The sequence below is a fragment of the Gobio gobio genome, assembly GCF_949357685.1.
Source record: "Gobio gobio genome assembly, chromosome: 20".
In the NCBI taxonomy this organism is placed as follows: domain Eukaryota; kingdom Metazoa; phylum Chordata; class Actinopteri; order Cypriniformes; family Gobionidae; genus Gobio; species Gobio gobio.
This window is the reverse complement of record NC_137113.1, coordinates 28,337,126-28,362,160: the sequence shown is the minus strand read 5'-3', so window position 1 is coordinate 28,362,160 and position 25,035 is coordinate 28,337,126. Positions and strand designations below refer to the sequence as shown.

Below are 25,035 nucleotides of genomic sequence, written 5' to 3'. Positions count from 1 at the left end.
TTCGCCTCATTGGTTAGATGTGTCACATAATTATTGAACTGCTATTTACCATGCAATCCACAGAAAGGAACAGTTCAAATGTTAATGGTTTTCTTAAAGTTGCCCATTTTTTTGCTTTTTCTATCTTAAGGTTTTGTGGCTAACAGGCTTTTCAGATGAGCCCGCATTTTGAGTGATCTGAGAGAAGAGGAGAACCATTTTTCCTGCATCTCTGTCAGTCTCATGAGCAGCCATGCCCGTTCTCTCACCTACCACAGGTACTTCATACAGCCACATTTTATGATACTGTCATAAAATAAGCTCACTTGATCATCATATTAAAGAAACCCTCAGTATTTTCCCTCACTAAAAAAAATATTTACACATAAAGAAAATAATACTGAAAGACAATGTTTAAAATCATGTACATTCCAGTCATACATGCTCCCTAATAAAAAATATTTCTTTATGTGATGTTACTGTACATCCACACTAATAGGTGTCAGTAAGTCCTGCTGTATCAGTAAACAAAACGTTTCTCTTGCATGCTACAGGTTTACATGAGATGCTAGCCCTCCTCACTTCCCAGCTGCATCCAGAAGCCAATCATAAGGAGGACCTGGTCTTCCTCAGGGAGGTCTTCAGTGAGAGGAGCCTCAGCTATCTTATGAAAGTGTGTAATGCTGGAGAAAATATCCAATATCCTAACAGTGTTTTTGTGAATGATTATCCATCTGTACTGACCTCTCCTGCAGATCCATGAGCGACTGAGGCAGTTCCAGCTCCAGAGTCCAACCCCAGTGTTCCACAGCGCATCCTTCCTGGCTGAAGACGTAAGTGTGTGTCATCTCTACCCTCACACTGCAAACAATCAAATCCTCATTATTATCTAATATATGTTTTCATAATATTATAATGTACACCCATTCAAATGTTTGGTATCAGTAAAAAAAAAGTGTTTCTAAATATTACATTTAATAAATAATTGAATTTAATCTTTACAACTTTAGCTGAACAATGACACTATTTTCTTTTCAGTCTAAATTAACTCTTGTATGCATTATTAATTTGTTTTCCTATGATCACTGTAAAGCTGCTTTGAAACAATCTGTATTGTATAAAGCACTATATGGTGACTTTACCTGACAACATTAATAAAAATAAAAAAAACCAGTAAAACCATCAGTGTCAGAAATCGTGGTATGCTCATTTCGTGCTCAAGAATCATAATTGTTTTATTATTATCAGTTGAAAACAACCTGACCCCAAACTTTTGAATGGTTGTGTATGTAAAACAGCAACACATTTTTAAATTGTAAATTCATAAATGTTTTAAAGGATGTTTTTTTAAAGGAAAATAAAACAAAAACACTGAATTCATAACTATTTTTTTGGTAGAAATAGTAAGCGTAGTATGCTAGGATGCGGTGATTAGAAATGTTTTCAACAGGGGCGGATCTAGAAAATTACTTATAGGGTGCAAAGGGTTGGCATGAGAACTGTGAGGGGAGGCGATACCTAAGCAATCTATACTTAATCTATACTATATCACCTGTACTAAATCTATAATATAATTTATAATCGGGTCCAAGTGCCAATGGCCCATGTGAATGATTAATGATCCAGTTTAAATGTATCTTATGATGCGGTTTGATTCAAGTTGGAAAAGTCCATCTTGAATCTTCACTGAAAGTATAGGGTTTGAGGAAACAGGCAACTGAAATTTCAGAGGAAATTACATAAACCTGTATAAAAATGTTTACTGTTAAAAGGCATGTGATCATTAATTAAATAAAACTATACTGTCAGTACAGCATATATTTACAAATGAACTAAATCAATGCATTTATTTTAATTCAAAAAGATGGAAACTGATAGAAAAACAATCCAAACAAAGGCAGACAAGCAAACACAACCATAACGTAGAGGAGACTGGACAAATAAGAACTGAAAACACAGGATACACAGATCAACCAAAGTAATATTATTTATGCATTTGGCAGACGCTTTTATCCAAAGCGACATACAGTGCCAATCCCCCTGGAGCAACATGGAGTTAAGTGCCTTGCTCAAGGACACACTGGTGGTGACCGCTGGGATTGAACCAGCAACCTTCTGCGTATCAGTTCCATGGTTTAACCCACTGGACCACCATCTCACATTTCACAATTAATAACGAACAGCTGAACAGAAGGACGAAATCAAATCAGTAATTCAGGAGGGAAAATGGAAAACAAAGTCCAAACTGTGACAGTACCTCCTGGAAAGGCGCGACCTTGCGTCGACAGAGGAAGGAGGAGGCTTTGGTAGAGGATGGGAACCCAGGAGGGGTGACAACTGAAGAAAGGGAGGAGCCATGGGGAGGATTTCTTTAACATGATGAAGGCGTCAGAGCCGATGGTAGTAGAGCCCCAGGCACAGATGGAGAGCAATGGAACCAGGTGACTCCAAAGGCTTCGGAGGTCGCGACGGAGCTGCAGCGACAACCCCCCGAGGTAGAACCGGGGTACCAGAGGGCTGAGGTAGAACTGGGGTACCAGAGGGCTGAGGTAGAACAAGGGGTACCAGAGGGCTGAGGTAGAACAAGGGGTACCAGAGGGCTGAGGTAGAACCGGGGTACCAGAGGGCTGAGGTAGAACCGGGGTACCAGAGAGCTGAGGTAGAACAAGGGGTACCAGAGGGCTGAGGCGGAACCGGGGTACCAGAGGGCTGAGGTAGAACAAGGGGTACCAGAGGGCTGAGGTAGAACCGGGGTACCAGAGGGCAGAGGTAAAACCGGGGTACCAGAGGGCTGAGGAGGAACTGGAGCAAATGAGGGCAGAGGTAGAACCGGGGTACCAGAGGGCTGAGGTAGAACCGGGGTACCAGAGGGCTGAGGTAGAACCGGGGTACCAGAGGGCTGAGGCGGAACTGGAGCAACTGAGGGAAGAGGTAGAACCGGGGTACCAGAGGGCTGAGGTAGAACCGGGGTACCAGAGGGCTGAGGTAGAACCGGGGTACCAGAGGGCTCTGGCGGAACTGGAGCAACTGAGGGCAGAGGTAGAACCGGGGTACCAGAGGGCTGAGGTAGAACAAGGGGTACCAGAGGGCTGAGGTAGAACCGGGGTACCAGAGGGCTGAGGTAGAACCGGGGTACCAGAGGGCTGAGGCGGAACTGGAGCAACTGAGGGCAGAGGTAGAACCGTAGGCCGTCCAAGTGAGGTGGAGCCGGTGGTTCAAGGGATAACAGTGCAGCTGTAAGCCCGATGGTCATCTATGGAGCTGAGGGAGGGAGGAACCAAGACGGAGGAGTCAAGGCAACGTGCCGAGGTGGAGCGACGGGATCAGTGGCCAGAGGTGGAGCATGAAGGAATGGATTGGAGCCCCACCCACACTCTCACTACTGTGAGTGAGTTTCTGTTGGACTCTGATGCCAACAGTGATGTAAGATGTTGCCAGCTCATATACCTGGTCAGACTCCGTGCCTTGGGGTGATGCTTGGCCAGGCTCTGGGTTTGATGACGTAGACGCTGATGTGGACTAGGTGTAGAGACTCTCCAGACAGCATAGGATGGCCTTCCTCCATGTTCCCTCTATCGTGTCCGGAAGATCCCTTGAGTGGCCCAATCCAAAATAGCAACTTCAAGGTTCCGTCATCTAAGGTTGTTTTTTGGGAGAGTGAGCAAAAGTGAGTGGAATAATCCATGAATTAAAGTTCTTCCCTGGCAGGGCAGTGAAAGCTATAGCATAGTCCATCTTTTTTTATACGGTCCGTCTTCTGTCATGAACTGGCTGTAGCAGCACGCATGACGAAGAAGATATAGATAGATCCAAGGCAGTCTTTGAAGGCCCACTGAAGTGCCCTGAAACGTGAAGCATTATTCAATGTGTTGACATAATTTCCCCTAAAACAGGAAGACAGGGTGGGACGTATGGACCAGCTCCTCCTCCGTTATAAAACAGCCAATAGCGTTTTGTTTATATCACAGCTTGACTTGAGCCTTTCATTTCGGTAAAGCCGCTGTTTCCTCCTAATCTCTAATCATTTCTCATCATAATCTCCTCCATATCTCTTTGAAATACAACATTCTGTGCAGAATTCAAATGGGTCCTATTGTTTTGTGGTCTGCGCCGACTCGCGCATATAATGCGTTCTGTGCTATTGTAGTTTTTACAAATTTCTGTGCTATTCTGTGCTTGACCGGAGCAGACATGAAACTAACGTGAAACCAGACTTCATTCGCCTCAACCGAAAGCATATTTACACTATATAGTGCACTATGTGCCATTCACCATGTAGAAAATAGTAATTGTGTGAACAAATGGCCGATTTCAGCCACAGCTTCAGCGTCTATTTAGGGGGCAGGATGCTTCAGATTCTAGAGAGCATTTGATTGGACAGAAAATCTGATGAGAAGCTAAGTGCTGTGTGATGTCATCAAAATTGTTGATCATATTAGCGGAAGTGAGAGACTATAAGTTTGAATGCTTATATCTTCTAAATGCGATTGTTGTCATTGTTTTGGAGCACACTAGCTTATAGATAGCATTGAAGCTAACATATTCATGTTAAAAGCCAAAAAACTTCCATTTTGATTTCAGGGAAACTTTAAAGGGGTCATGAATTGAGAAATCAACTCCTTTGAGCCTTTGATATATAAAAGTTCATTGTGAAATAAGAATATCCTGTAAGTTTCAGAGCTGAAAACTTCCTTGTTAGTCAAAGAAAAGCTTTTATTGACACCAGGCCCAGCAAACGCTCGATCTGAGAATATGTCGACCCTTGACGTCAACATATGCTGAAATGTCACCTCAAAAGATAAATATGTACACCTGCTTCTGTAGCCCCGCCCACCGACGGATCGCGCTACCGCAATAAACATGGCGAAGAGAGTAATATATTGCGCTGTTCCTGGTTGTGGAAGAACACAGTCACAGACTCGGACATGTAAGGCCAAGGCTCGCAAAGCCCAACGTCCCGGGGCTATGTGTTTTTCAGACGGGCTACCAAAACGTAAGCCCGGCCTGCCGGCGGGCTATCTTAAATAGTGAAATAACATACCTTTCTTGATGTGCGTTATTCACTCTTTTGACTTGATATTTGAAGGGCGCAGTTATATTCACAGATCGGGCGGGCCAAGTAAAAAAAATGACATTCCATTCAATCGCGGGTGGATGAGAGATGAATCATTGTGTTTGTTTGATAAAGACATTTTGCGCTGTGAGCGAATATTTCCGGTTGCCGTTTCCCCACATGCTTTACAAACAATCCCCCATGTACTGACAGGGGAGCAGAAGCTCATTAAATATGCTAATCTTATCCAATCCTAGCCGGGGGCGTTTACTTCCAAGTCTTCAGTGCGGCACACCCATAAAAACCGAGCGTTTCTTGAGAGAGCCTCAAAACCAGGGCAGAAAATAGCCTATTACTTATTAAATTTGATGTTTCTGAATGTAAAAACCACGCAAACGTTATAAGTTGACCTCAGACAACAGTATAAAAAAAATTAAAAAAGCCAGTTCATGACCCCTTTAATAATATCCCCAGGTAAACCCAAACAAAGACAGGCAAGCAAACACAACCATAACATAGATGAGACTGGACAAATGAGAACTGAAAACACAAGAACTTATATCACAGATCAACCAAGCTAATTAATAATGAACAGCTAAATAGAATGACGCAATCAAATCAGTAACTAAGGTGACAGGAAAACGACAAAGTCTACACATAATAGAACCGTGACACATTTACTCACCTTCATGTCGTAAGACCTGTAAGACTTTCATTCATTTTCGAAACTCAAGTGAAGATATTTTTAATTATATCTGAAAGATTTCGGTCCTACCATTAACAGTCCACACAACTACCATTTTGATGCTTCAAAAAGTTCATAAATCTCTGGTTTCACAGACAAGGTTTAAGCCTAGTCACTAAACTACGCTACGCGTGATGCACATGGTGGGAGCGGCGGCGCTGCATATAATGAATAAAAGCCTAAATTAAATAAATAAATTCCATTTATTTAGTCGGGTCAGATGGAAAATAGGCCTATATCCATGATGACAATGGAGCAGGTAGTCTGAGAATCTGCGCGCCACAAATTGTTAAGATGCCAGTCAAAATAAACAACAATTTGCAGTGCAGCAGACATTTTTTTTTCGCTGTTCTTTTTATGTCATCATATATTAAAAGCACAGCTGCTACAGTTCGGCACAGAAAACACTGTTTGCATTTACATTTTATACTGGGATTAATCTGGGGTGGCAGATGGGGTGGCAATGATTTTTCTTAGAATGGCAGCCCAGTAGATCCGGCCCTGAATTGTTGTCACGTTTTTGCATTTTTGATTACACTGGTCTTGTGGTTTGCACTGACAGGTCGCAGAGGAGCTACAGAACGGACCACTGGAAGACGATGAGAGAGAGCTATTTACACTTCTTACCACTCCACATGTGAAGGTGTGAAAGCCACATTTGTGCCTTATGTAGAGATTTCCCTAACTGTGTGTATTCATGTCTTTTTGGTGAATTATCTAAGAAATCATCTCCTGACTGTGAATTTGTCCCTAAAATACATGCAAATTCTGGACACAATAGTTACTGTATTTTAAAACAATTTTGGCATAATTAAGCTTCATTAATTATTATTTAATAGTGTGCAGCATGACAAAAACAGAATCAGATGGCATTTCACAACGTTCTAATTGGACTCGATCATTTCGCCCCAGGCATTGGTTTTCTCTATTCTATCTTTTTTTTATTTCTATTCTCAGTCAATCCATCTATTTCTGCACATTAATTCTCTCTCACTTTTACACACATACACATTCTTTCTTCCACAGCACTAGAGGATCATTCTGTCAACTTTTGTTGTAATTATTCTCTCCATGACCCATCAGGCAGTGCTAACAGTACATGACATGGTGGCACAGAAGAATTTTGAGCCTGTGCTCCCCCCTCTACCAGATGATCTAGACGATGAACTGGAGGAAGAATCAGTGAAGATTGTGCGTTTGGTGAAGAACAAGGAGCCTCTTGTAAGTTTCGGCACCAGAACAGGTTATATTAAATGTATTTTATGATGGGTGAGCTGTTTTGTCTCTAAAATAGCTATTCTGTCCACCACCAAGACATACGACATACTGTATAGGCTTATATAACTTTTGCAATTGATTGTGTCTATTTAGGGTGCGACCATCCGCAGGGACGAGGTAACTGGAGCGGTGGTGGTTGCTAGGATCATGAGGGGCGGAGCTGCAGACCGCAGTGGTGAGTGACAGCCTGCTCCCTCCTCTTGTCAACATAACATTTTTCCCATGCCAACTCTTGTGTTTTTACACTGTGGCCAGACAACTATCTCAGCAGATTTGATGTAACATAATCTTTGATGACGCAATCGGACCATCCAAAAACTGTTCAATCTGTGAAAACATGACAGACGACTCAATTCTCAATGGATAGATAAAGTGAGGGAATTAAATAACCATTTATCCAAGTGTTATGTAAATAATTTACTGAAAATCTCTCCTGTTAGAAATCCAAAATAATAAAAAAAATGACAAATGGTATTAAATGAAAACTAGATGTCAGCAACCACAGCAGAATCATTATTTTCTTGATATTAATAGCATTCATAGGAGATTTTTCTGATCACAAGCAAAATGTTGACCAACATCCTTGAGATTATGATTTGCTTTGGGATTACAGATTATACTGCAAATATAGAGATCAGATTTCCTGGTTGCCATGGAAATTCTGCTGAAATATGATGTGCACATTGTGTGGAAGATTGTCCTATTGAATAATGCCATTAGTATGCATGCAATGTTATAACGTTCAATGAAAAACAAAACTGAGAAGACAATTTGTAGATATTATTGGGATTAGAAACACTTCAATACATAATGCACTGGGCATGCTGCCGTCGAAGGCTACTCCCACCAGTCTGCTATGGATATGCTTACCACAGTCAAATACCACCTTGCTTTAGTCCGTCCTTCGGATGAGACGTTAAACCGAGGTCCTGACTCTCTGTGGTCATTAAAAATCCCAAATTTGCCCATTGGCCTCTGTCCATCATGGCCTCCTTATCATCCCCATATATATGTATATATTTTTATATACATATACAGATTGTAATGTAATATTGTAATATTTAATTTACACTATAAATTAGAAAAGTGTTTAGTATCAGTATTCTGTATTTTGAATGCACCATGATGACACTTGATTGAATTCTCCGTCAGGTCTGGTGCATGTTGGAGATGAGTTGAGGGAGGTCAATGGAAATCTCATTATACACAAACGTCCTGAGGAGATCAGCCAGATTCTGGTGTGTTCACTATTCCTCTGTTGTTTTACAAAAGCTGAGTCATTCCATTTGTTATCTGAAAAGGCACTTGTGTGATTTAGTCTTCTTGATTATTGTTTGTTGGGCTGCAGTCTCAGTCTCAAGGCTCGATCACTCTGAAGATTATCCCTGCTATTAAGGAGGAGGACAGATTCAAGGAGAGTAAGGTGAATGCAATCACTTTTTTTTGAAAGTCATAGGATGGAATAGATTGCAGCTGCTGCAGGTAATATATGCAATGTTATTTTATGTCACTTTAAGGTCTATTTAAGAGCCCTGTTTGATTACACGCCATATGAGGACAAGGCCACACCCTGCCAGGAGGCAGGACTGCCTTTCACATGTGGGGACATCCTGCAGGTGGTGAGCCAGGATGACCCAACATGGTGGCAGGCCAAAAGAGTGGGAGACAGCAACCTACGTGCTGGCCTTGTTCCTTCAAGACAGTTCCAGGAGAGGTACACACTACACAACAAATATCATGTCAACAGTTACCCTTTATTTACCATCAGCTGTGAAATAAATTAGGAATAGATTAGGAAATAAACCAGATGTCTGTAATATGCAGTGATGGTCCACAAAGGGATTTTCAGTGGTGTAATCATGATTTTATATAAATCATGATTATTTATATAGCGCTTTTTACAATGCAGATGCAGCTTCACAGTGTTAAACAGGAAAATAATGCAACAGAATTTGATTCGGCTGTACAGCCGCTCTGGAGAAAGCAGTGATGTCATCCAGTTCAGTTCAGTTATCATATAGTGTCAATGCGGGCAGATCAGTAATATAGTTTAATATTTAGTTTCCCCAACTGAGCAAGCCAAAGGCAACAGAGGCGACGGTGGTAAGGAACCAAAACTCCATCAGGTGGCATAATGGAGAAAAAAACCTTGGGAGAAACCAGGCTCAGTCAGGGTGCCAGTTCTCCTCTGGCCAATGAACAAACAGTGTGTGATTATGATTCAGGCAACATTACAAGTCAGAAGTTAGATTACATGGGAACAGAATATTTGTCCAGTTACATCTGGTTGAAGATCGGAGTCATCACGCAGGAGACGGGTTTGATGAGGATCAGTGCCACTGGATGTCGTGTCGATGAGGCCGTCACAGAGGAGAGTCTAGTTGACACTGTCTCTGCAGAAACTACAGGGCTGCGTTAATCGCGTCTAGGCGCAGGTCCACCATCTGATCTTGATACGGCTCAGATCCGGCTGACTATAGTAAACCTTGGGATAAACAGAGAGACTAACATTAGCATAGATGCCATTCTTTCAGGATTGATTATGATGCATGAGTGATGAGTTAGGGTTAAACCCATTAAAGTGAAAATAAAACTGGTTTCAAAAGTTACTCTACTGATTGTCTCTTAATAGGGAAGGAATTCAATTTTGAGTTTATGTTACCTTATTAGAATATCCATTCTGATAAATTTTATCATCAAATCCGCCTCCTGCAGTGGTTAGTGGGGTACCACATTTAAAGAAAAAAAAACATATTTTTAGATTAAATGCATCAGAGTTATGTCTGTAAATTAAAACAACAGTTGATTTATTTATTTTAAATAAATATTTGAGGACACAATCAGTCTCTTCTTGTCTCTTCTGACATTCTGCCGCTATGATTCTTTCCTATTGTAATTATTTATACATTGTCTATTTGTCCTACATTTGCAGGCGACTGTTGTATAGAATGAAAATGGGAACACACCAGAGCCCTAAATCACCCAGAGCAACACCATGTAAGTCCTCAGAAGCTAATATACCGGACAGTTTAGAGAAGTACTAGATGTGAGTTGCTTGTAAACATTAAAACCAAAAATCTGTAAATGCAGCAGATATTCATATTATATATTTTTTGAGGTGTGCTGACTAAACTCTCAGAGAAAATATGAAATCTCCAAAGCCAAATGGAGAAGAACACTGGTATATTTAAGGCCCAAGCACCGATGGTGTGAGGACCCTATTGTAATTGCTCAGTCTATTATTATTCTCCAAAATAAATCACATTTTTGAGGGCCTAAACATGCTTGAAAACTCATGAAACTTTGCACATGCATCAGAAGTGGTGACAATTTACATCTGATATGGGTTTCAGAATTAGGTGTAGCAAAATGGCTTGATAGTGCCACCTACACAATTTCAATTAAGTGCCATTCGCGTTACGTTTCACGTACAATTATAAAATTCGGTAGACACATGTAACAACCCAATTCCTACAAAAAAATCAGGGGAGGCGGTGGCATGGGTGCGAGGGCCCTTTCATCGCTGCCTGCAGCTTTAATCAGATTAATTCTTCAGTTCAGTCAGATCTTCATTTTTTTTAAGTCTGTTCCTGTTAAATGACCCAGGCTTTACAGTTATTTGTGAGAAAAAATGTTTACGTTCAGATGCTTTCGAATGTTACCAATGAGTCCTCAGTATCGATGCAGATTCTCGATTTGTTTCAGATTCACAAATTCAATTCCATTTTCGATGTAATCCATTTAAGCTATATATTGTTTTTTTTACTCTGCTAATGCTGTAATTTATACAGAAAAAAATTGTGCATAGTTTATTCGTTTCTGGAATGTTTTTTTATTCACTAAACAGAACCGACTCATAAGAGTCACAAGTATCTCATCACATTCAATCATAAGTAAAAGATGGTGCTGCGGATGGCTGCCTCGGTATGGAGCTCTTCAGCTATTGTGTTGTTTTGTTTGTTTGTTCTGCGTTTAGTCATTCTTTTCCAATCAGTTTCACCAAAGACGAACTACTGGACATTAGGAAACACACACCAGACAACATTTCTACAGTTTTTGACTATTCGGACGTTTTGTTTGATTTTCACGTCGGAGCCACAGCTGTGTTTTTAAAACGCGTGGCCAGACACAAGCGTGGGAAGTGAGCCGGCGCACTGGTTAAACTCTGCGCGCACAGCCTCCGCTCTGCACTCCCTAGCATTCATCTTGCAAATCTCCGATCCCTTCCTAACAAAACGGACAAACTTCTTCTCCTCACCCGCGTTAACAAGGATTTTTCAAACTCTGCTGCACTGTGCTTCACTGAAACCTGGCTGAGTGAAGCCATCCCGGACAACGCACTATTTCTGCTGGGCTTCCAGCTGTTCCGAGCGGATCGCATCGCGGAACTAACAGGGAAAACGAGAGGTGGTGGATTGTGTTTCTACATTTACGAAAAGTTTGGTCTTCAGATGTAACAACGCTGAAGAAGATGTGCTCTCCTAATCTAGAGGCGCACTTCATAAACTGTAAACCTTTCTACTCGCCGCGGGAGTTTTCCTCGTTCATTCTCGTGAATGTGTACATCCCTCCAGACTCGTGTGTCAGCGCGACGCTACAACAGCTGGCTGAACAAATAGCTGAAACTGAACAAAGGTATCCAGACTCTTTGAATCATTCTTGGGGATTTTAACAAAGCAAATCTCTCCCGTGAACTGCCAAAATACAGACAGCATGTTACATGTCCCACCAGAGACAGTAATATACTGGACCACTGTTACACCACAATAAAGAATGCTTATCACTCCGTCCCACGGGCAGCTTTGGGGCTCTCTGATCACTGTGTGGTTCATCTTATACCGACCTACAGGCAGAAACTGAAATCAGCTAAACCTGTAATAAGGACTGTAAAAAGATGGACTAATGAAGCAGAGCTGGGCTTACAAGCCAGCTTCGATTGCACTGATTGGACTGTTTTTGAAGCTGCTACCACTGATCTGGATAAGCTCACAGATACTGTAACATCATACATCAGTTTCTGTGAGGATACATGCATTCTTACCAGGACATTCTTATCATTCACTAATGATAAACCATGGTTTACTGGGAAACTCAAACAGCTCCGTCATGCCAAAGAGGATGCTTACAGAAGTGGGGATAAAGTATTGTATAACCAGGCCAGAAACAGACTGACAAAGAGGATCAGAGTTGCTAAAAGATGCTACTCTGAAAAGCTGAGAAACCAGTTTTCAGCCAATGACCCTGCCCCAGTCTGGACAGGCCTGAGGAACATCACCAACTACAAGTCACCGTCCCCCCGTTCTGTAGAGAATCAACAACTGGCTGAGGATCTGAATTCATTCTGCCCAGTCTCACACCACACACCTGCTCTGATCTGCAATTCACACGTCCCCCATCACCTCCTGCACCCCCTCTCCTCCCCCCTCCTGTCATCCAACCCGAGCTTAAGGTCTGTGTGGAGGATGTGAGCCGAGTCTTCAAAAAACAGAAGTCTAGGAAAGCTTCAGGCCCAGACTGCATCTCATCTGCCTGTTTGAAAGCCTGCGCTGACCAACTGGCCCCAGTCTTCACGCAGATCTTCAACAGATCATTGGAGCAGTGTGAAGTTCCCTGTTGCTTCAAACGCTCCACTATCATTCCCGTCCCCAAAAACCCCCAAATCACTGGACTTAATGACTACAGACCTGTCGCTCTCACGTCTGTGGTCATGAAGTCGTTTGAAAGGCTGGTTCTGGCCCACCTGAAGGACATCACTGGACCCTTGCTGGATCCTCTTCAATTTGCCTACAGAGCAAACAGGTCTGTGGATGATGCAGTCAACATGGGACTGCATTATATCCTGCAACATCTCGACAGACCTGGGACTTATGCAAGGATCTTATTTGTGGACTTCAGTTCGGCCTTCAATACCACCATGCCTGATCTTCTCTCAGCTAAACTGACCCAGCTCTCCATGCCACCCTCAATCTGTCAGTGGATCTCCAGCTTCCTGACAGACCGACAACAGCTTGTGAGACTGGGGAAACTCACATCCAGGACTCTCACTACCTGCACTGGCGCCCCCCAGGGGTGTGTTCTCTCCCCACTGCTCTTCTCCCTGTACACCAATGACTGCACTTCTAAAGACCCCTCTGTCAAGCTCCTGAGATCTGCAGACGACACCACTGTCATCGGCCTCATCCAAAACGGTGATGAGTCTGCTTACAGACTGGAGGTTGAACAGCTGCTTTCTGGTGCAGTTATAACAACCTTGAGCTCAACACGCTCAAAACGGTGGAGATGATAGTGGACTTCAGGAGGAACAGCCCAGCTCTCCCCCACTCACCATCATGAACAACACTGTGGAAGCAGTGGAGTCATTCAGGTTCCTGGGCACTACCATCTCTCAGGACCTGAAGTGGGACAATCACATTGACTCCATTGTGAAAAAGGCCCAGCATAGACTGTACTTCCTTCATCAGCTTAGGATGTTCAACCTCCCACAGGAGCTGCTGATTCAGTTCTACTCGGCTGTCATTGAGTCGGTGTTATGCACTTCCATCACTGACTGGTTTGGTTCAGCTACCAAATCTGACATCAGGAGACCACAACGCACAATCCGGACTGCGGAGAGGATTATTGGTGCCCCCCTGCCAACCCTCCAGGACCTGTACTCTTCCAGAGTGAGGAAGAGAGCAGGGAAAATCATCACAGACTCCGCTCACCCTGGACACCTCCTGTTTGAACTGTTACCATCAGAACGGCGACTCCGATCACCGGCCACTAGAACATCAAGGCACAGGAACAGTTTCTTCCCACAGGCCATTTCCCTCTTGAACAGTTAAATACCCCCCCCCCCCCCACACACACACACACACCTGGCAATAAAGCTCTTTCTGATTCTGATACCTAATTCACATATTACCCCATCCGCAGGAAGTACGCTGAAATCGTTAATAGGATTTTTAGAATTGATATTGGCATATTTTAAATGAAAATAGCGAATTTATACTTTTGACCAGGCCTATCAGAAATGACAATACTAGTTGTAATATTCTATATTCATTTGCTTTTCATGCTTGTTCATGTTACTGCAATTATGTTTGTTTCCTCATTCTGCTTACCCCAGCTGACCAATCTTGTGAAAAAGGTAGGTGTTTTTTGCAAAATGTCATTAAATGAAATATTAAAAGGTCACACTTTATTTTACAGTGTCCTTATACACGCTTAAAAAAATTAAAATTAAATAATAAAAAAAACAACTAACCATAAACCAAGTCCGTAGAAAGTACAAGTTGTTAATTAGTTAATATTATTTATTTGTGTAATTAATTACACTGTAACCACGACACCTTAAAATAGTGTAACCTAATGAAATTGCAATATTTATAAATTCTTCTCAATTTCATTCATTCTGTAAAATGGTATGACAGGTATTTTTAACTTATAATCACGGCTAGTCCATGAAAACAACTACAAGATTCATCATCTGAATACACAGATGCTGATATCCCTTCGCTTAGTGCTTGCTGCTTCATTTTGCTGTTGTGGTTCTCTTGGCCTCTCCAATAATTCTGACCTCTGAGTTTCTGACCCTTCAAAATGTCCTTGTAAAGTGTATATATCCCCATATATCCCCACTGATTCTCCTCCCTGTACCCTCTCATCTCTTGTGTTCTCCTGACCCACCCACCCACCCTCCAGAGGACTGTGACAGTGAGGGCAGTGTCAGTGGACAGCACGTAGGTGAGATATGCACCTTACACACTGAATGCACTCCACATGGCTTAGGCTCTGGATGATGCTTTGTTGTGTGGTGTTAATCCCTTTAAATATCATCTGGTATCATTGAGTTCTTCGGGAGACTTCACCACAGCGCTCAAGCGCTTGGCACATCCTAAGACCCCAGCCATTGGTCACATCTTGACAACCCACTGCTCCGCTGCTGGCTTTGGACAACTCCCTCTTTGAGTTTTAGTCTCAATGGTTTTTAGTGTGTGATTTTTGCAAAGAGGAAGATTTGGCGCTTACTGCTTAAAGGGACAGTTTACCCAAAAATGAAAATTCTATCATCTTCATGTTTTTCAGTTGAGCCTGTATGCTTTTCTTACTTGCCCCCCACGCCCACCCCCCGCCCCCACAAATCTGCGAAGAACACACATACATTTTCCCCGTTAATCATTTATATATAATACAAATATACAGTGATTATCACTTTTTATGGAAAAAAGCGGCCAGGACTTTCTTCAGCATTTCTGTTTTGTTCCATTTCCGCCACTTAAAGCAGCAATAGGTAGGTTTTGCTCTCGGGGTCCCTCTACAGTTGGGAAACAGTATTGTCCTCTACTACTGTCGTAAACTGTGTCATCCTGCATCAGGAGATGCATCGCACGTGCATTTGTTGACATGACACCCATGATAGCCCTGAACACTGCAGGAGTTCACATGCAGGTGTTCTGCTCAGATGGTTCTGCTTGCGTCGCGTGTGAAATGTCTTCATCCCAGGTACAGGGTATTATTTTTTTTCAAACGCCAAATGATCGCGATGCTCACGTTTACAAGCCAGCGTCATTATAATAGCCTACTCTATTGGTTCCCGTTTTACAAAATCTATATGATACTTCAACTCAATGTTTGAGTGGTAGGTAATAACCATATATCGTCAATATTATAATATCAATTACCATAGATGAATCTGCAAATGTGAAAAATCGATTTGCATTATAGCTTGAGGCAAGACAAATAAACCAATATCACAGACATGTTAGGTATCCTAAAATATGATTTTGTACTTCTTATGTATTTACTTGCAAGAATGAAGCCCCTCCTCCTTCAGCTCACGCCAACGAGCAAACGCTGGCCCAATGTTGATCCTCGTCCTGCCTTTAATCCCATCACTTTCTCGTTTCCTCTTTTTGCTTTCCTCCAACAAAACCTTTGCTTTCTTACTTTTCTGTGCTACTTTGGCCATGACTATAACATTCGGCAAACAAATGATAGTTGGGCTCGCACGTCCGAATTTAAGGAAGTGGGGGTGGTGGTGGAAGTGACGTATATGCCGTAAAGCAGTCGCATTTTGTAGTTATTTTTGTTCTCGGGTTACTACCCGAAACCCGAAGTTTAAAAGTACGATTAAAAATGATACAGACCCCGTCAGGCTATGGCAGATGTGTCATTCAACCTATTGTAAGCCGATGTATCATCACAAGAGTCTTGAAAATATATTATAAAGGTTGAAAAGTTACCTAGTGCTGCTTTAAGAAACAAATAATAAGTATAATTATGACAAAAATTTATTTTAACTTATTTCATATTTATGATTTTTCTTATTTGACGGAAATGGGCTTCCATAGGATAGGAACTCATGCAGTTTGAAACATTTATTTTTGGATGAACTATTCCTTTAAGTATAAAGCACAGGTGCACTGCTATACCCAGGGAACTATTGCTTTCGGCTAATGGCTCACGCAGGCTTTGGCATGGCTGATAGCTTGTGAAAGTCTCTATAGAATTATGCTGGATGTGTGATGGTCTAACATTAGTTGTAGTTTCTCCAAAGTGTAAGGCGGTGGCACCGTCCTGTGGCCAGGCCTTTTCCTGGGAGTTTTACTCAGGTACCACGTTTCTTTCATACTTGTTAGGTAAATAGATGCATTGCTGCTTTAACTTATTCACTGCATATTACATTGTACAAAGCAGATGAACAGCGTGCTGCTATTTGCTCCTGAGATGCAGCTGTTACATAAAATCAGCAGCAGTGTGAGCAACGTTATCTTTTTAGTCTGGGGATGCACCTCTTTCCACCCTTGTCTTTTTGTCTGATCTTTGTATCATGTAATTCTGTAATGTCTATTTCTGATCTGCTTTGTTTTTAGATGTTCTTTTCCTATGTTGATCTATTGGAAAATCTCTCTGCTCTCACAGCTGGTCTAAGGAGAAGCTTCAGGCTAAGCCGCAAGGATCATCAGGGTTCGACCAAAGAAACTAATCCAGCGGAGTCTGCAGAGAATGAGTTCCTCATATATGAAGAGGTGACCCTACATCAGATGAGACCTCAAGATAAACCAAGACTTGTGGTGCTGATAGGTAAGATTCAAGGGATTTCAAAGCAATCTAAATGAGCCAAACCTTGTTTGCCTTCAGAATGTAGTTTTCTTTTTTTTTTCTCTTCAGGATCTCTTGGTGCTCGGATCAATGAGCTGAAGCAGAAGGTGATTGCTGAGAATCCTCATCGCTATGGTGTCGCTGTGCCACGTGAGTTTTCTCTTTCCATTTAGTTCTACATTAGAGACTGTGGAGGTCCTGGCTGATACATTATAAAGCTGAATCAATGTTGAACTTGTTCTTGCTAAAGTTTGATGGCCTGAAGTTGAAGAGCTGCTAATCTCAATGTCATGTATTGCAAAATCACTTGTGACATTAGCTGAAATGATTGTATACTTTGTGTAATCATTTTCTAACAGACACAACAAGACCCAGGAAGATCCATGAGAAGGAGGGTATAGAATACCACTTCATCTCCAAGCAGGGCTTTGAGGCTGACATACAATCTAATAAGTATGAAATAGTTTTAATATTTTGGATGGATTCACTTTTGGTCAATATTGTAACACATCTGTGTGGCATTATGTTAAGGGCATAGTTCACCCCAAAACTTAAATACTTTGGCTCATCTATCGTAACTGCATGGACATTTTCTTCTTATGTGTTCTGAAGAAGAATACAATTTTATTTTACTGATGTTTTAATTGATGAAAAACACATATTGTGTATGTCCAGGTTTATTGAACATGGTGAATATAAGAATAACCAATATGGGACGAGTCTGGAGTCAATCCGGAGTGTCCTGGCCAGAAATAAAGTGTGTCTGGTAGATGTTCAACCTGAGGTAAATATAGCATTCTCTTATTGTTACTATTGTTAGTTCTTTGTGTTTCTTTGTATTTCTGATTCTCAGCTCTTGTGAAAATTTAATCTGATTTAAGGGTCTGATTTTAGATCTGATTTTAGATACACAGTTGCCTATGGTGGACTCTAACCACCTGGGGGTGGTTATCACCGTCTTACCTCTTCCAAAGTGTCTGCTAGATTCTTTAGTACTTCCCTTCTTTAGCTGTGCAGCATTAGTTACTCGTTGAAGTAATAAGGACAACTCTACAACCAAAAACACACACACACACACACACACATCTATACCTTGCAGGTTATGTTCCAAAATAACCTAGTTACACATGGTTTGCACGATCAACAGTTTCTTCAATCTGGTTATACTTGCACAACACATTCTTGGAATAGAATTATAATTCTTGTCTAATCAAGTTTAGTACCCGATCTGATCTAATATAAATAACACCAACTTTGTTGTCGATGGCACACTTTGTAGAATATATATATAGGCCTAATTTAATTTAATAGCCCATAAACTGTTACAGAATGTATAAATTACTTTTGATATAATTCGTATTACTATTTATTTATATTTTAAAGTGTCAATAATGTAAAATACAAAAAATATTCAAATTATAATTTTATTTTGACAATTTAGTAGAATAATTGAATAACTGATAACAGAAAAATCTGAATCCCAGTAAAAGATAATCATCTGAAAGGTAATTGTTTTATGACTTATGTACAAGCATATCATAATTTACTAATTTAATTGCCCACATTTTAATTGAAGATATGTCATTATAAAAAAACAAAAAACATAATAGATTTTGTCATAATAGAATTCACTTAATTAATCTATAATTGTACATCTAAATCATGAAAATATTAAATAATAGCCCCGTTAATTGCAATAAGTATTACGTTTAAAAACAATAACACCAGTAACAACATGCCACCTGGGCCTTCTGTGCTAAATATGGCTGGGTCATCTTACCCCAAGAGTCAAATTTTATTTTTTTACTTCAAAATAAAAGCTATAACATTTACTCCACAAAACCAAAAACATTGTGTCCACAAATCCTTCATTAACAAATAGACACAAAAACTTTGATATTCATAATACAATGTCATATATCACTGTTTTCGATAGACACAAAATTAGATCAAAACTGTTTTGACTGACTAGTAAGAGTAAGATGGAGAATTTGTATGGACAAGCACCCAATCCTCACCCCCAATGCCACCCCACCCCAGTGCCCCTTTTTTTTGGTTTGGGCCACTGCCCCTCAAAATGTCTGTGCACGGCCCTGCAGCAGTCAATCATTTGATCCCTTAAAACTCATCTTCTATAATCAAAATGACACATTTAAATGTATTTTTCCTGTGAAAATAATTTCTTCATGCTTTAAAATAGCTTGAAAGTAACACCCTTGCTTCATTTAGTATAAGCCAAACCATGAACAAGCAAATTAGCTTTTTAGTGATTATAAAGCAGGGATGTGATTTTTCTGTATTTATACAGAATTCCATATATTCCGACCTCAAAAAATATGACCCACGTGAATGCATAAATCCATGCATAAATTGTACCAAACTTGAAAGCCAGTGATCATGCATTTGTATTGTATTGAAAACAATAGCTTTTACATTTTTGAAAAATGACTCCCTGTTCCATAGGGGTAGATTATTGTATAATATTCAGATTTGTAACCCAGCATGTAATCATTGAAACAATGTTGAGTCAGTGTTGATGAATCAATGCTAATTGCATCGAATTAAAATTACAAAGTGATGTTGGTTCAGTTTCACTCTTGCACCCTCAGATAATGTTGTAGCAATGTTGAGATTTCAACCACAAATCAATGGTAATATCATTGATTCAAAATGTGATATTTTTTCAACATCACTTTTGCACCCTCAGTTGAAACAATGTTGAGATTTTAACAAAAAAAATCTATAATAATATAATTGAATCAACATTATGAACTGATGTTAGTTCAATATCACATTTGCACCCACATTTAATGTTGAAACAATGATGAACAAATAAAATCAATGCAAACCCCGTGTTGCCTGAGTGGCCCAAGAGCTGCCTCAATGGCTTTCCTGAAGACACGAGGAGACAGGGCTAACCCAAATGGGAGTACCGTTTACTGGTATGCCTGCCCCTCGAAGGCAAACCATCGAAATGGTCTGTGTCGAGGAAGAATGGAGACATGAAAGTACGCGTCCTTCAGGTCGATCGCTGCAAACCAATCCGATGGGCGACCGCATTCGAAAATGCGCTTGGCTGTCAACATCTTGAATGGAAGCCTGTGCAGGGATCGGTTCAAGACGTGCAGGTCCAGGATTGGCTGTAACCCACCACTCTTCTTGGGGAAAATGAAGTAGGGGCTGTAGAAGCCGGACTTCATCTTGGCCTATCTTTGAGCTACCTGTCTTATGCTGCGTTCACACCAAACGCGAATAGAGCGTCAAAATCGCGTCTACCGCATCTAGTTTCATGCGCGAACATTTTGAATGCATTCGCGCGTCCACAGCGAGTTGGCACTCCAGGAGAAATATGTCATAAAACACCACTCTGCCTCTTTTCATTTTCATTAAAAAGTCTTAAAACTACATTTTGTGACACAATAGTTCTATTTTTAAATTATGCAGGGTTTCTCATACACGTCACTTTACCACGTGACAGCAGCAAGCAAGCTCCTGATTGGTTAACGCGGCGCGAATTGACGGCAAAGTTAAAATTTTTCAATTTGGGCGTCAGATGCGAATTCGCTTCAAACGCGTGAATGCACAAAAGCACCGCGGGACCTCCAGACGCGCGTCAACGCGCTTTTCCATTGACTTAACATTGAAATCACTCGCGCCAGACACTCTATTCGCGTTTGGTGTGAACGCAGCATTAGGAGTGGCTGGCATTTGGCAGGCTTAGGGGCAGAGAGGGGGTGCACCACCTTACTGCGACCTCATACCCTTTAGCCGTGCCTCCATCGAGGGTAGTGAAGGCTGAGGTCGCACCAGAATGATTACAGGCAGTAAAAGTTGCCTTCCATAAACTGGTAACTTCCTTATGCACCTCCGGGAAGAATGGCCCTGGGGGCGGTAGCAGGTGATCAGCGTGCCTCTTGCCCCGGAACCAATTGTCCAGTCTTGAACGCTTGGGCTGAGGTGGAGGGTTCCAGTCCAGCCCAATGCTCACAGCTGCACTCGGCTCTGAAACAGAAACATAATGCAAGATTGTTACGCAGCTCCTTATATACCCACGAGCTGGGGCGGAGTTGCGCTATGCAAATTCTGCAGACCCATGGCATTCTCATGCTATTGGCTCATTTTGTAGAACTCGGTGATCCCAGGTGATTATGCTGTTGACAACAACTCAATATATAATCAATGTCAGCATTATCAGGAGGGTGCTTCTCATTTTTTTTAATTGTCCATCCTCATTCATTCTACCTTCACTCCTACTAAAGGAGCAATGTGCACTGCAAGCACTGGTGGATGAAGACATGGGCAGTGTGACATTCTTGTTCATGCTCGTGTCTTTTGCAAAACAAAGGAACAGAGAAATAATAATTCAAAATTGTTTGCAACTGTGCTAGAGAAGTCTAGCCTGGATGCCAGCCGAATTTAGCCCCGCCCACAATTTTTTTTGCTCGGGCAATTCGGTCTGGACTCGCTCCATAGAGGAGTAATTATGCCCGAACAGAAACTGTTCGGACCAATGAAATTGTCAGGGCGGGCTTTAGACGATGATGGACAGATGATAAACAGTAACGTAATCATCCACGTCATCGAAGGCTCTTGGGTTGAATTTGCTCTTATCCTAAACGGAGAACTTGTTCGTATATGCATTCACCTTCACTATTTCTCTCAAAAACGATGATCGTGTTGGTAAGTACTCTGTGTATCCTTAAATTATTTTATTACTGGCAAAGATCGTTTACACTCATCTTTTTCTTGTAACGTTACTTAATCCAGCGTGCGTGCAGACAGGGTTTCCAAGTGTTTTTGCAATGTCGCGCACAATTGCTACTCAAAACTATAGCCCAAAACAATAACTTTCTGGGGTGTTCTCCGGAAAAAAATGGCGTTTGGTTGGCAAAATATGTTATTTTGGCAAGGTTGCCTGCTAAAATTCGCATTCCTGGGTTTATATAATCACATAATTGGGGTCGCTTCAACCCGCGGACATGGAGAAAAACACGGACTTGGCAACACAGTGCAGTTGAGTTCTGTTGACATTTGATAACTAACGTTACGCGTCGCTCCGTTGCTCTGATTGGTTGTGGGTCTATCCAATTGAGGTCTTTCCTGGCTCAGTTGAAACACGCCCCATAATCAAAGCTCAATGGAGCGGTACCAGACTCAAATTCTGACTAGAATTGAGTATGGCCACGCCAGGCTAAGAGAAGTCATGTTTGTGGTTCAACACACAAGTCTTCTGTATAGGATACACCTGTGTTTTCTCTCTAAAGCATCAATTAAACTCCTGACCAGTGCATATGCAAAACCAAAATGGGCTTTACCTATCAGTGGCTAATTTCAAACTGCAATGGACGTTTTTCAACCATTTTTCAACAGACTGGCTAAAACCATGAAGGCCCACCCCTAAACCAAGCCCCCAGTGGATTAGAGCAAATCGGGTAAAGCGGTTGAAAATGCCCATCGTGGTTTGAAAACACCCCACTGATTGGGAAACACCCACTAGTGTTTTGCAGAGATACACACCTGCAGGATCTTGTGCTCATCAACTACAAATCACTGTTATTTCAGTCACTAGCCGCGTTTCCATTACCCTTCAAATTGCGCAAATTGAAATTGCGAATTGAAAATACGCCCAATGGAAACGCGTCAATTTCGCAAAAACTCCCATATATCGCAAAAAAGTTTTTACGCTCGCATGAGGTGGTTTTTCAGGCAATTCGAAAAAGGAAATTTCCGCAAAACTGCAATGGAAACAGTTTTTTCGCATTTACAGGTCACCTGGTACGGTCACGCATTGCTCTCACATAGGGCCTACATATAATTTTTTTTCCACTCAAGTATGTACGAGATCTTATGTCGTTAAAATGACATATATTTTCTCCTAATAAGGAAAGTGGCGTAACTTTATAATGACGGACCCCGGTGCAACCACAAATATCATAACTATCTATAGGCCTACTGTAATTATGACATATATTCAAGAAATGTATTAAAACAGAAAGACGCTATAGTTTCAGCCTTGCTCAAAGACTAGGTCAATCCATTCCCGACGATCTTGGTTTGCTTCTTATTTATTAAATATAGCCTACAGCCAAATAGTTGATTAAACATTGATCAAAATTAAAATACAATTTATACAAAACGAAATTAATTTTAAAGAAAGACTTTCTAGAAAACACAATTCAATTGTGCTCAAAATCCATGTCTCCAGACATATGCGCATCTGATTATGTGCTTTACTCATGCTGCTCACTTTTCATAATCAACATATGAAATTAAAAGATTATAATATTTAGACATAGCCTAACTATTTGAAACTAAATAGGCTACGTTTTCTTTAACCCTCTTTCCGACGAAGTCGTTGTCGCCTTTTGATGAATTTTTTCCTAATTCCAGCGGAAACTTAAAATACTCCGTTATTTTTAGCCATACAGATAAGTGCAAGACATAATTATAAACTATAAACTGTCTACTTGTATTTGTATTTGTGTACACTCACGATAACAGCAAAGGCCGTGGACTCAGGGAACAGATTATTTTGCACTCCACTCCAAACGCTGTCTTCATTTCAAAAATATATTTTGTTTATTAAACGCATTTCATTTCAAAAGCATTTCTAAATTCAGTTTATATTTCCAAAAAAACGAAATTCCGAGCCAAAATAACGAAGTGGTAAAAAAACGTTGAGTTACCACCATGCAAATTCAAACTTTTCGCTCGTCTCTGTATGTGGCAATGCGTCACAATAACCTGGCGTATGTAAAAGTCGATCATTCTTTACAGATGATGGTATGTTTGGACAGAAGACGAGTTCTTTATTAAACTCATAAAAAACAATAGAATATAAAATGCCACAATTTATCATAACACCTCATATGTGCCGCTCAAGTATAAGGTGCTTTCCTTGCCATCAGTGCTATAACACACACGTCTCTTTCCATTAATAATAATGGCGTGCGGTGGCTGGGATATACATAAACCTAACAACATATGTAGCATGATTTTTGGAATGATTTATCACGAGAGGAAAAAAAATGTTTTAGTCGCATAACATCAGTTAATGGAAACGCTGTCATTTCGCAAACATTTTTTGTCGACTTTTAGAAAATATCGCAAAAGTTTTGCGCAAATCTGTAATGGAAACGCGGCTACTGTCCCCACCCATGTGTGCTTTTGACTTTCATCACAATTTCATCGCAATTTCAATGTCAATCTCATTCCAAATGATGGTTTGGATCAAAACTCAACATTGTTTCAATGTCACCATGCTATCTGGGAAGTCACTTTGGATAAAAGTGTTTGCTAATAAATAAATATAAAAGTGTAAATGGCGATCTCTTTCACATTGGTAAGGTTTCTGCTCAACTTGCTCAATCTGGATTTGAATCCACAACTTCTATTATCAACAGAGACTCTGGTCTTGATTTTTGCTGAGCACATAATATGAAACCCATGATATGATTTATACTTCTTTTAACTCTAATGCTCAGGCCCTGAAAATCCTTCGTACGGCAGAGTTTAAGCCCTACGTGATCTTTGTAAAGCCACGCATCCCTGAGATTTGTCGACAACGTAGCTCTCCCACATCACCAGGAAGGGGTGACAGTGGACACATCACGGTGAGACTGATTTATATTACCATACTACCCAAATAGTGCTCGTAAATCTCAGGAATTCAAATCTTATATTGTCTCTATATCTCTTTCTGTCTCATTGTGAAAAGGATGAAGACCTGCAGGACATGAGGCAGTCAGCCGAGCAGATGGACCAGCAATATGGCCATCTAGTGGACAGGGTCCTAGTAAAGGAGGACTCTGCCAGCGCCTGTGTAGAGCTAAGGAATATTCTGGAACGACTCGAGAGGGAGCCGCAGTGGGTGCCGGTCAGCTGGGTCCGATCTTGA

The 25,035-nt window shown here is 41.1% G+C and overlaps 1 protein-coding gene across 1 annotated transcript; it reads left to right on the top strand.

The window, feature by feature from the left end:
- Nucleotides 1-232: 232 nt before the first annotated feature.
- On the top strand, nucleotides 233-25,035 carry mpp3b (MAGUK p55 scaffold protein 3b; the record flags this gene model as incomplete). The annotated part of the gene is made up of 19 exons (XM_079846310.1): nucleotides 233-257; nucleotides 534-652; nucleotides 735-812; nucleotides 6,340-6,420; nucleotides 6,861-6,998; nucleotides 7,149-7,230; nucleotides 8,208-8,293; nucleotides 8,404-8,478; nucleotides 8,573-8,769; nucleotides 9,988-10,052; nucleotides 14,164-14,184; nucleotides 14,739-14,780; nucleotides 16,583-16,648; nucleotides 16,959-17,120; nucleotides 17,208-17,288; nucleotides 17,498-17,591; nucleotides 17,814-17,922; nucleotides 24,623-24,751; nucleotides 24,856-25,035. The coding sequence occupies 19 exons, from the start codon at nucleotides 233-235 to the stop codon at nucleotides 25,033-25,035; spliced, it is 1,830 nt and encodes a 609-aa protein (XP_079702436.1).